Source organism: Diadema antillarum, unplaced genomic scaffold, assembly GCF_040938485.1.
Source record: "Diadema antillarum isolate AM-2024a unplaced genomic scaffold, OU_Dant_1.0 seq00000338_RagTag, whole genome shotgun sequence".
NCBI classification, from domain to species: domain Eukaryota; kingdom Metazoa; phylum Echinodermata; class Echinoidea; order Diadematoida; family Diadematidae; genus Diadema; species Diadema antillarum.
The window spans coordinates 1,101,562-1,114,914 of NW_027271351.1; the positions used below are offsets into that span (position 1 = coordinate 1,101,562).

General features: G+C 39.6%; 1 protein-coding gene across 1 annotated transcript in view; it reads left to right on the plus strand.

Moving 5' to 3' along the window:
* Nucleotides 1–13,353, plus strand: part of LOC139730835 (uncharacterized) — a 55,852-nt gene that overhangs the window by 39,337 nt on the left and 3,162 nt on the right. The window contains exons 4-5 of the mRNA XM_071641708.1: nucleotides 6,342–6,559; nucleotides 6,961–7,114. Of these exons, the coding sequence (XP_071497809.1) occupies nucleotides 6,342–6,559; nucleotides 6,961–7,114 (372 nt within the window). The remainder of the gene's footprint in view (nucleotides 1–6,341; nucleotides 6,560–6,960; nucleotides 7,115–13,353) is intronic.

Consider the following 13,353-nt stretch of genomic DNA (forward strand, 5'->3'; position numbering starts at 1 on the left):
TCACGAAATGATCAATGGCGCTCTTTCCGTGGACTGTTGCTTCCTTTCTCTTGACATACGATAGTGAGATTATCATCTGTCACTGATAAGAGATACGAGTATGCACCAATGAATAACAGTATGACCGCTGTAAACTGAGCCACCTTCCTTCCTTGACAGCTATACACAGTCTCACCAAGAGTTCAACTTAGTGAAAAAAGGCTTGTCGTCTAACCCCGAGGTTAGGCCTTAGGGCTTGTCGTCTGAACGTAACTGTCTTCTTCGTGCAGTCACTTGTTTCGTTTGCCGATATGAGATAAACAAAATGGGAGGATAGATTTGGAGAGATAGTATATAAGATGCAGTGTACGTGATATCCAGGGATTTCAAAAGCTGGCAAGCGAAAATACGTTAGCTCGTTCTGGCCTCGGTGTGATGAACTTCTTTCAAGCAGTCTTAAGACATTTTCTCCTTCCTTTCATTCAAGTCTCATATTCGTCACGAAATGAGACTCATTAAATGCCTATGAACTCTTTCTTCGTTTCTTCCTTCTTTGCAACAACTTCAGCCACACCTTAGCTCCTTCCGTTCTTTCTTCACACAAGGTATACCAGCCAGCTTTACTGTAGCTGACATCAATGGTATACCACTATGCATAAACAACAACTTGATGGCATTGTCATATAGCATGAACATTATTAACACCGTCATTATCATAGTTATTGTAATAAGCATTGCCATGCTACGGTCATCTGTATTGTTGTGCCTCAAAAATATCTTTGTCATCGTGAGGATTACTCTCTTTATAAGTCAGTCGTAATCACGACCAGCATCCGTACACCTGTTGGATAAACTTTCTCAATCTTTCTTCAGTAATGCCGATCTCCGAAGACCTTTCGGCTGACAATGATCGTTTCTCGTTTACTGTTCATGCTATCGGAAGAAAAAAGCCCGTTATACTTCGCTGATCATAGGGTGCTCGGGCATCGTTGGGTGTGTTCGGCTCCCGAAGGTAGATTCAGACCGTGACGCGGGATTCACACTATAAAACACTCTTACCCACATAGCAATGTTGGAGCCACGCATGCTTGCGTTTATCGAGTGTTGTAATGTTTAAGTCGAATGTAACATCGGGCGGATTCAGTGTAATATACCAGTCTGCAGGGAGATAGATGGGAGACTGCGAATGATTTCCATCAAAATTGTAATTTCGACTGAAGCCCTTAATACGCGAATTTCCCCTGATATTCAGACAACTTTATTGGACTCCATGAAGCAAGTCGTTAAAATGTCACATTTCATGTTATGTGCCTCGTTTTTGTGTTTTGTATCTCAAAATGTGCGATTGTGATCTTCCAAATTGGGAGTGTTATAGGAAAGAACGTGACTACTATATTACAATAATGCTTTGTCAGACTCAAGGGAATGGAGATTAGCAACGCGGCGTTGCTATAGTTACAGGAAGAAAAGAGAAAAGAAAAGACTCTGAAAATCAAGGAAGTCACATAAAGGTAGAACTAAATTAAGATTTTCTTTCGTGAGCTATGACACCCACGTTCTTATTTAGTGCAGGAAACTAAAGACATTTCATCCCCTTGGTTTACGCTAGGGCAAAGGAAGTGTCTGAATTCTCTCGTAGCAATCCAACCAGTTTACTTCCGAGGTCACGCGTTCAATCGATAACAATTCCCCCGGTCTTGTTTCTTTAACCCCCAGCTTCAATCCCCGTGTTAATGAATATTATGGTCAGCGAGTCATGCCAATAACTTTTCCTGTGTCACAGTGATGATATCCCGTCCGGACATACCCCCATACTTAGTTTTATGTTATAGTGTCATAGTTTTATGTTATATTAAACGGGTGGGGCTGAGAGTAAGGAAAAGACCGAGGACACCATAGTTTCCCCCACCTCATGCACGTATACGCCCACGCACGCGCGAGGAACTGGCGCGCGCACGGTTCGCACGAAATATAGACTCTTTTATACCAGAGAGTTCTCGTATTGATATATTTTTAGCGTTTTTATGTGTCTGAATGGCTGTACTTATAATTGATATGTCGTATATATATCTCGTTAATGATTTGTGCATGGAAAAACGATGGTTTAAGCAGCGTTTCGATATACGACGTATATTCATACCACGATTCATACGACGTATACTTACTATTCGTGTCTGAATGCTCTAATATCCATACGTCGTATATCAGTATAATTCGCACTAGGATTATCGCAAACTATTATTATACCAAAATGAATCCAACGCTGTGAAAACACGCAATGCGCAAAGCCCGCTCAAAGTTCGTCCTGCGCAAGTGAGAGACTCATACCTATTCATGAGCTTCTCATAAAACACGACAGGTCTGATGCTGCCATACTGTAGTACATTGGATCGTTGTGTCTGAATGATCTCCGACCAATACGTCGTATATCCATACGTCTTATGAATATACGATAACTCAGTGTGTCTGCATGAAAACGCTATTGAGGTGTCCCAAACACTCAAAAGACTGGTACAGGTATGAACGTCTGAATTCAAATCTCTGTCATAACGTCATATACATCACTCATAGGACGTCAATAATTCTATCGATGGTCTTGCTAATTTACCGGCTAATCTAACTAACCTTTTCTGTCCGTGTGTGGTGGTTGAGGAATGAAATGTCGAAATCTCGAATTAAGCAAGAGTCTTGCAACTATAGGTCTCAGTTAAGACTATACCATGTGATACCATTTTCGATGTAGGCTGTAGCCAATCAGTTACAGACCAAATGCAATATAGGAGCCTATACGTCCAACCATATACACAATATAAGAGAATTAAGAACAACGATAATCAGCACGTTGTCTTCTCCTTCTGCCTGTAAGATGGCCGATTGCGCAAGAAAAAAGACAGAATCAAATCTGTACTCTCAATTTCATTCAAAAATCCTTATACCAGCAAAACTATCGTGCCCTGATGATAAAAATGACGTTTGAGATAGGGGTGATTGGCCACAGATATTTAGAAAAATCTTGATCTAAAGGACTTTATGGAACGAGGCATAACTCGCATTTGTTAACGTTAGTTTTGAAGCAGCGTCATTGAGAACAGGATATTATGCTCTATTACTTTCGATCAGACATTTTCGATATTTAGCATGTTGGGTTGTAGCAAATATCAAAATGAATAACAAAATAAGATGAATAGAACGAACGTCGGAAAAATCTCAACATTGTTTAAATGTACATGCATATTAGACTTTTCATTGACAGCAATGTACACAGCAGGGCATAATATTATGTATAAGGACCATCATGTAATATCATTCGTACCATATACATTGCACTACATCGCAGATTAATTTGATTATGTCTATCATTAATAGGATATGTCACACATTATCAATTGAGAATCATAATGTTGCCTTGTAATACTGCCGTACTTTTGTGGTGTTGTATGCTCAATTTACACATGTATAAGCGCATGAATGAACGTAATTCCCAGCTTTTTTTTTGTGAAGATCCGTCTCACACTGCTCACCAGCTCGCTTGACGATCGAGGGTAGCATTAATATTCTTTAATGAATACCATGCTCGCATAGCGTTTATGACACTGAACAAGTTAAACCCTGGATCGATTATGTTAAGACTCCCTAGACAACCGCGCGAGGGCTATAAATAGAAAGCAATAGTGAGGGCACGAAGTGACGTGACTATGTACTCCAGGACATAGTAGAGAGAATCATGAATTAAAGCAACATTTAAAAAAAAATGAAAGAAGAAAATTGCCCAAACATAATTACTGAAGAACTACAAGCCACCAGGTAAGATTGTTTTGGTATTTGTCAACAACAGCAACCAAAGCAATACAAACAAAAACAATAACAACAACAAAACAGAGGCAAGACATCCTGTAAAAGCGTATTTACTTCAACTTAGATCCTTTCTCTATTCCACCCCCTCTCTCCATCTCAGAGCCTTAACCGTTTTTTTCGCTCTTTCTCTGATCATCTGACCTCTTTCGATTACTATTCTTTTTCTCTCCACTTTTCCTTTTTCTTTTACTCCATCTCTCTCCCCCCCCCCCCCCCCCACTCTCTCTCTCTGTCTTCCTCTGTGACTTTACCAGGGTTCACAAAATACGTTTCCTCTATCTCCGTGCATATCGGCGGTCTACGGGGTGGGAGTGTTTGTAGTAAAGCATTAGATCAGAGTCTGCACTTGTGGCGTTTGGTGCAATGAGTCATCAAGCCGTCAAACTTGAGTTTTCGAGAGTCCTCCTGATGGAGATCCAGGGGAGGGAGAGAGAGAGAGGGGGGGGGGGAGGGCGTGAATTAAGGATACACTGTGAGAAGGGGGGAAGTCCTATAGCATCTTGGCTTGATTGTTGTTGGGGTTTTTTTTTTTTTCATTTATTTTTATTCTTCTTTTTCCAACAAAACACAACACAAAGTAAACCAGGAATTACATTATAAACATAAACATTCGACTTTGCAAAAGATAAGTGATACAGATAAACATAAGAATGCATGCTGGCAAAAAAAAAATGCAAAGTTATGCTTCAGTTGAGTAAAAGAGAATTGAGAGGTCCACTAAAAAGCAAGCTTGTATATTGTGAACCACTCAAAAAAAAAGACATGAATTACTTATTTACAAACACTTTAATCTAATCGTCTGTACAAAGATTGATTATAAAATTTTGTTTGTACAAAGAACAAATATATAGTTCAGGGAATCTCGGCCAAAATGTGAGATCATTAAAAGACTACCTATGTGCACCTGTACACTCGTACATTGCAGGGAGATAATCAAATCTCTCAAATAGATGTCTGCCATCTCGACCGTCCAGCAGATTAGATCAATATTCATCAACGCATTATATCAGAAACTTATAGCATATATGTGTTGCAAACATATATGTATGTACATATATATATATATATATATATATATATATATATATATATATATATATATATATATATAAACTCTCTATATCAGAAGTTATTTCTTATCTTATGCACCATTCAACGTATTTTCTTTTTTCTAATACAGAAAGCTGGCATATAGATGGTATAGTACGCAACATTGCTCCTGACATCATCAGATCATACTTGAATTAATGATGTAACTCTTCCCGTGATGTTTATCCAGATCGATGTGTTGCTTTACTTGTATTTCTCTTTCCTGTCATCTATCCGTCCATTCATCTATTCATCCATCAATAAATCAATCCATCCATCCATCTATCTATCCATCCATCCATCCATCCATCCATCCATCCATCCATCCATCTATCTCGCCCGGTCTGAGCTCCTCCCAGTGACGGTGCACAAACTTCTCTCTCCTCCGTAAAGTCGGCGGTCTCTTGGGGCGAGCGGTCGCCGGGTTCAGGGCGTAGCGCGAACCCTCCGCTGCTGCAAGGGGCGGATGCGGCGGGAACATGATGTGAGATTGCTATGGCAACCCTCCAAAAACGTTTCCATGCCTACATTAAGTCTTCGCCGTGTTTGTGTATCTCCGGACAATGTTCATGATAGGCCATAGACGTCCCAGAAGTGTGCCTCATCCATCATCGATGGAGTCTAGATTCAACACGCACTCAGCATAATGCGCGAGGAAGATTGAAAGATAGCATGTCCAATAGAAACACAACGAAAACAAAATCAAATAAAAACAATAGGAGACAAAGCAAGACATCTACATCATTTACTGTCATCAGAGCATCATCACTAATTCGTCTGGAGACAGTTGACCAAAAGATGCCCTCTTATTCATAGACATTTATTGTCTTCCTTGGAGATCGTGAAGTATATCGTATGTGCACTAATTTGATGTTACACGCGTTCAGTTACTCAGCACATATTAATAGATGCTGAGAGAAACATGACAATCCTTCAATATACTTTTGAGAAGCTCGTCTTCGTTAGAGGTCTCAGAAACCGAAGGAAGCATTTCAAGAACTGAGATAGCAAAAATTAAAGTTTGGAAACATAAATTCCATGATAATATCAATATTTGCATATTGTCTTAAACAAATGCAAGGTCTGATGGCGTTTAGGTTTCAAACTGCTGTAATGTCATATTCATACTCCGGTGGGAAAAAACAAACAAACAAAAAATTCATTATCATTATCTCTTAAACCAATTATACATGGTGTGAGAGAAATTAATTGTCCTATGTAAGATTGCGCCTCAAGCGTTATTTAGCGATCGTTGAGTGGTAAAAAAACTTGGCATGTTAAACGAATGACAAGACCAGCCATAACCAGTGAATAAAATCTGCACCACTTTTACTATATTTTGCGGGAGATCTAAAGAAGATGTAAACTGTCTGACATTTGACCTCTCGAACTTTTTCGTTTTACTTCCGCCCTCGCAGCGAGGAACTACCGGGTCAAGTGCGGCAGCCTCACTTGTAACCAAGGTCAAGTTTGTCTCGGTTCGGGCAACACCTGCGGGTGCCCACCGGGCTACTACGGGGCGCGATGCGAGAGTCAGTGTGAAGAAGGATGGTACGGGGAAGACTGTCGACAGCGATGTGAATGCAGTGGTCACGAGGTCTGTCATCATGTGATCGGAACATGCAATTCTTCAGAAGTAAGTATTTTTTTTCATTAAAGTTTTTAGACCTTGAAAAGATGATCTGTATTATATCATTGTTTGCATGACAACCGTGTGTGTCCCTTTCTGTTCTGCCGAAAGTTGCAACAAATTGAAGCCCAAAATACCCATTGTTACATTGCTACGATATTACTTTGAGGTTAAAAATTTGTGCAGTGTATATGAAATATACAAAGCATATAATTCAGGGGGAGAGAGATGATATGTGGATACCTGTAGACATCAATCTGTAGACGGAGACAGTGGACAGTAACATTGCGACTTTCTTCCCTAACATACAGGGAAAAAAAAATCCACCTGTCGTAAGGACAGGGCAAAGTCAAGTGATTGTAATGCCCTCTCAATCATCTCCCCCCCCCCCCCCCCCTCCTGTAAAGGACGAATCGGATGCTGACGAGGTGATCAACCCTTTGGATCCGTCCGACCGGTTACCTCCAGGCAACGGTACGGCGATGTGTCGGTCATCGTGCGGCGTCCTCGCCAAGATCGGCTGCACCTGTAGGCCCGATGGGGGAGCATGCAGATGTCCGAGTAAGTTGACAAGAGCTCTCTATCTCAGCGTGTTTCGATATCTTATTATTTTGCCATGCGGCACTCATCTTCTGATTTTCTTCTCCGTCCCTGTATATCCGTATATATATATATAATTTTGTCTTCCTCGTTTCATGTGTCCCTTTCAAACGTTCATATTTTTTAAAGTCACCAGTATGGGGGGGGGGGGGGCAACTTTAAGGATACGTGCGAGGACCAGAGCGACCGAGCCCGGGGGGGGGGGGGGATGTGGGAGGGGGTTTCCCCCATCCCATACGAGGGAAATTTTGAATTTCAGAACTGAAATTCAGATGAAATTTCTCTATCAAAAAAAGTATGAAAAAGAAATATGAAAATGACTAAATTGCGGTTTCTGCCTCCTCTTGTTTGGCGTGTGCGTCATCACAGTGTACTAAGTCTATGGAGGTGACTGGGGGCGTGGAGTGTGGGATGTTGGAGGAGGATACCCCCTCCAACACGATGGAGCTGTTGCATCCTTAATATTGAAATAAAAAAGAAGTGATGCACACTTTCTTGAGGAATATTTGGAAATTTGTCAATTCCCAAAGTGTGTTATTCCGTATATTATCATTCTAAGTCTATGTGGAGGGGGACCGATCAAGGGAGATTGGTGGGAGGATGGGTATTCCCCTCCCACACGAGGGAGCTTTTGCATTTTTATGATAGCAATTCGACAGTCTGGTGCACACTTTTGGCGTAATATTTGGAAAATTGCCACTCACAAAGGTGTAACCATAGTTTATGCATCGAGGGAAGCCGAGCAGGGGGAGGGTGTGGGAGGGGATATTCCCTCAACCCCTAGCCTAGAGCTCCCATACGAGAGAGCTTTTACACTTTTAGAAGTGAAATTGAATGATGTCATGTTATCAAAAAAATATAGAATATTTGGGAAATCGTCAATTTGAAGAAAAAAAAATACTACATCTATGAGGGCGAACCGAGCGGGGGGAGGGTTTGATTGGAAGGGGTTATTCCCCTCCCACGTGAGGGAACTTCAGCACTTTTGGGGGATTGACATAACAGACCTGGTGCACACCTTTGATGGTATAGTGGGGGAATTTGTCTATCTCAGAAGTGTACTAAATCTAACGGAAAAGGACTGAGTGGGATATAGGGTTAGTGGGAGGGGGTATTCCCCTCCAACGCAAGGGAAATTTCTGCATTTTCAGAATTCAAAATCAACGATCTAATGCACATTTTGGGTGAAATAATTGGATTTTCAATTTTCAATTTAAAAAAGTAAGAAAGAAAATGTTTCACACCTCGGAAATTGGGGGAGGGGTTGGGGTAGCATAATGATGTGTTTAACCCCCCTCCCAAACATTTTCACTCGGGGGGGGGGGGGGGGGGTTGATAGGATCGACGCCCTTTGGCTCACCACTCTTTGTCTGAAAATGTCTGACTTTGATATTTCTATGTCCCTCTTCATCACCAAGTCATAACCCATGCAGACTGAATACAGTGATAAGTGTAAGATACGATCAGTTAGCTAAATATTGAACTTTTGTATCATACTGCAATATCATGTTCAGCGCGTTGGATTATTTAAGATGAACAGTTGGATGTCGATAAGATACATTTCTCCTTATGTAGTTTACATCTCAGCGGCCCCGATTTAGGAGCTGTCGAGGAGAACTCGGGGATTACTTAGTAGGTTCTGAACTCGGTGAGGAAAATCAGTCTGCAATTTCCCTCGGATTCGTAGAAAAAGGAGATTAGCTGTATCCCATGCTAAGTCACCTGCTCTTCTTTATGCTCTTTGAATATCATTGTACATATTATTTGATCGTTTTTCTTCTGTTTTTCTTTACATAAAGAGGAAGAAATTCTGTAATGTAGGAATGGTAAAAAAAAATAATGTTCCGGTTGATATAGATATTTCTTAAAGGACTGATAATCATCTTTAGCAAATACTGTTCTTCACGTGCAGCAAAGTTTCTCTTCAGTCCATAAGCTAATAACAAATGTTCGAAAACAAATTTAATACATCACTTCTCTATTATCATCCCTCCATCCCCCTCCCCGCTTCCTTTCTTTGTCTATCTCTAGAGTCGTCAAAAAAAAGGGGGAGGAGGGGGCATTCACGAAATTTGCTTAGCAGAAATTAATCTCGTATGTGTTGATGCAATACGTCTGGAAATTATTCATCAGCGTTGTCAGGCAGTCAGTGCAGTACCAGGTAGATCAGAATAGAAGCCGGATTACTTGCTCTGACAACATCGGAATCACTGCAAGGTTTACAACTTTAATGAATCATATTGATCACAATGAGTCCGGGTTTACTTGCTATAAATACAAGTCCTGATCTCGGATTTCTGAACTGAACCGAAAAAAAAAAGAAGGCAGATGGATAGAAGCAGTATAGAGTACGTAAAGGAAAAAAAATATAATTTTTAAAACCACAAACGCTGAGGAAGGGTTTGGTTGTTGGTACTGATGACACCAAAGTAGACACAGTATGTGTCATAGTAACTAGACTCAGGAAGAACGTCAAATTATGCGGCTTGCTCGGGACAAATGAGCTACCCTGAGAAATTCCCTTCAGGCAGAGCCGGGTATGGACTCAACAAGAACTTTGAAAAGAGACACCGAGAATAGAAGAGTGAAAGAAGAAGGGAGAGAAAGAGAATAGGAAATAGAGAGCGAGAGAGAGAGAGAGAGAGAGAGAGAGAGAGAGAGAGAGGGAGAGAGATAGAAATATAGGAGAGATGGAGAGAGCAACGCGAGACATTATGGAGAGTGATGCACACGAATAGACGGTAGAATGGTGACTGTATGTGAGCGGCTGAGGAGAGGAAGAGGACAAATTTGAAGTAAAAACAGAGCCAGAGACAGACGAAATGAGACAGACATTTGCTGCAATGACAGGATAGGGACACTATTATAACACAAAGATAGAGCGCAGTACGAGAAAGCTAATCGCAATAGACATTGTGTAAACAATAATTATGTGATGCCTTGACATTATTCGTTTTAGGTCGTGTGGGAGAGATACAAGAGATAACGGGTAACATTTTAACCCTCATTTATTTGTCGATGCACATCAAGGAACATGGATATAAATAACACCTGGAAAAATATACATAGTTTCTTGCGTATTATTGTCACTTATGACGGTTTTTATTATTCTTATTGCAGTTGGTTGTAATTTGGTCCTAATAGCAAAATCATACTCTAATCAGTTGTCTTGCTGATTTGAAAGAGAGATGTCAAAAGTTAATATCGGTTGTCACATATGTGAAAGCCTAAAGCAGTACATTAATGTGTTAAAATTAATATATATATGTATATATATATACATATATATATACATATATATATACATATATATATATATACATATATGTATATATATATATATATAAATATATATATATATATATATATATATATATATATACATATATATATATACATATATATAGAGATACAGATATATAATATATATATGCATACATACATACGTTATCCTGGTAAAAATCAAGCGAGTGTGCAATAATACACGAGCGACTTTCCTTTGTTGTTAATTGACTTTACAAGACATGACGATTAGTCATCTAGTCAATACTTAAAAAGAAAGTCTTCGTCCTTGGTCGTTTAAAAGCGGAGCAGCAAACTTCCCTTCCCGGCTAATGAGCCATTCATCTGTAACACTGTCCGTGAGTAAGAAGCACGGTATATACAGCTCGCCGTCAGCATTATTGAAGCTTCGTATAGGCTTTTTCGTCTTTGCTGACGTCACAAAGCTACCTGGTTTGTATGTTATTACTGTTTATGTCTGTGTGTATACCTCAAAATGTCAGATATGGATACTTTCCTTTCGTTTTATTTCATTCCATCTATTCGTACTCATTTTCGAAAAAAATGCAAATGTACAAAACATGTCATGCTAAAAAAAAAAATTATGCAATTTCTAATAAGGTAAAAAATGTAGTATAGTCACAATATATCAGGTTGTAAAGCAGAGATGTATGATATTTACTAGTAATGTTTAAAATGGATGCAAAAATATAAAGCAAGGTTTAATTGTAATGTGCATTCCCCTGAAAGCAATAATTGTTAATAAGTAACACAAAAAATGTCGGCTACAGAGAGACGTATTTTAAACAGTTTTAACATCGGACAACGACAACAAAATCAGAGCCCCAAGGTCGCCTTCTTACCACGTGGAATGGGAGGGGGGGGGGGGGGTCATAGGAAGGAATCTTAAGTTGAGTTTAAAACGGACTGTAGAGAAAATTGCTGGTGAATAGAAACACTTTGGTCACTTTTCCCAACTGATGGACCGAATGCATTGTATTTAAGAGATAGTTACGCTAATTGATTGTATAGTTTTTCCCCTTTAATCATAATAGGGTACACCGTTCTCGTCATTATTTGTTTGTCTGTTTATTCTCCACTTCACATTGAAAGATACACAAAACAATACATAAATCATACATAAATCAAAGAAAGACTACAAAATGGATGGAGTGCCCATTTCAGATTCATTATCATAATGCTTCTGTTCTTCCATGAGGTCCAATACATAATATATAACTGCTGAAAATCATAGTATAAATAACAAGTGGCTACAGCAACGAAAGGATAAACTCATGAAAGCACAAGGACAAAAAAAAAACAATTACATTAAGACAAGTCAATAATCTCTTTGATGTCGAAGTGAAGGATCAGCGTTAAACCAGTGGAGTGGTAAAGAAGAAAAAAGCAATATGAAATAAAGCGTGTATGGCAAGGATGTGCAAGAAATAAGAGTACTATAGAGACAAAAATAACTAAAGAAAAAGAAACGCTCTGAGTTCAAGAATGTAGGCATGCCGTCAGCAATATGCAATGTCATCGCAACTTTCGACCCTTTTTATAGTGAGATATTGCAAGCTTTATCACAAGATGAAAGTCAAGCGTCATTTTCAGAGATCACTGACCCGATATACACCGAGTTTTCCCTCGCTTTCTATGCGTCAAAGGTCAATGGGAAAGAAGCTCGTCCGGCGTCGCTTATTAATCATCATGGTTGCTGAATATATACTCATCTTTCTTCTTCTTTTTTATATTTTTTTAACAAGCCAATCAAGGAAGAATGGGTTTAATTAGCAGGGGGACCTCCTCTGGAAGGGTAGACGATTATTATACGAATATGTGAAGAAGCACGTTCTTTTTACGGGACTATACACCCCCTTAATAAAGATCGGGGCCCCTCTTTCTCCTTACAGCGGCTTTGACGAGACGCGTGCATCAACCTCGTGCCACCTGTTACTTTAAGTATCTTTATCAGACCCCCTTTCAGCACTACAGCACGCATGATGGTACAAAACATGATTTCAGATGTAGATTTGTATGCCATTAAGAATACTGATGGTAGTTTGCTTTGCTTTGCTTTGATTCTTTGTTGACGAAGATACTTCATTGTGAGTTCAATAGAAAGACGTTAGGAGGGAATTGACTGTGGTATCATTTCATGTAGGTTGTTTTTTTGTGTGTGTGTGTCTCCTCAAACATGTCCGTCTGTGTCAAGAGACTATATCCTTAAATCTACCAATTAAGCATTCAGTATAAATTAAGGCTCAAAATGTGTAACTTGGAATGCCCTTATGCAAGAAATATAACATGAAGACAGACGATAGAACTCTGAATTCAAAATATTCAGGCGGGAAAGATCAGAACACAAATGCAACTAAAATCACTTTAAATTGTCATATCTAGGGAAAAAAAGAACGACCATCAAAACATACGCCATTGTTTACATGGCACAGAGGGAAGAGACACTCTGCGATACACGCCCTGGTAACTGACAGTCAGAAAGACTAATTCATCGCAAAATCCCCCTGCAAATCAAATTGTCTTTGCTAAGTAGCTATAGAACCAGTGATCATGCCACACCCTGAACAATATCGCAGATTGTCAGTCCGTAATCTCTTTAAAAAAGGACGGAAAGGAGAATACATCCAACAGAGCTGTACGGTAGCTCTCAATTACCTCTGATTGACGCGTAACGGAAAAGGACGCAAAGTCGTGATTAATCACCCAACAATTATGCCGAGAAGAAAGAGAAAAATATGTACAGGGGGCAGCATGACAGTGACCGCCCTGTGTCTTGTTTTCGGTCATTCCAAAACTATAGGGGCCCTCTTACGGTGTTTTCGCAAAATGATGCTATCTATAGACTATTCAGGCGCTTTATACGTAAGGAGAATATGAAACAGAAAACGATGACAGTT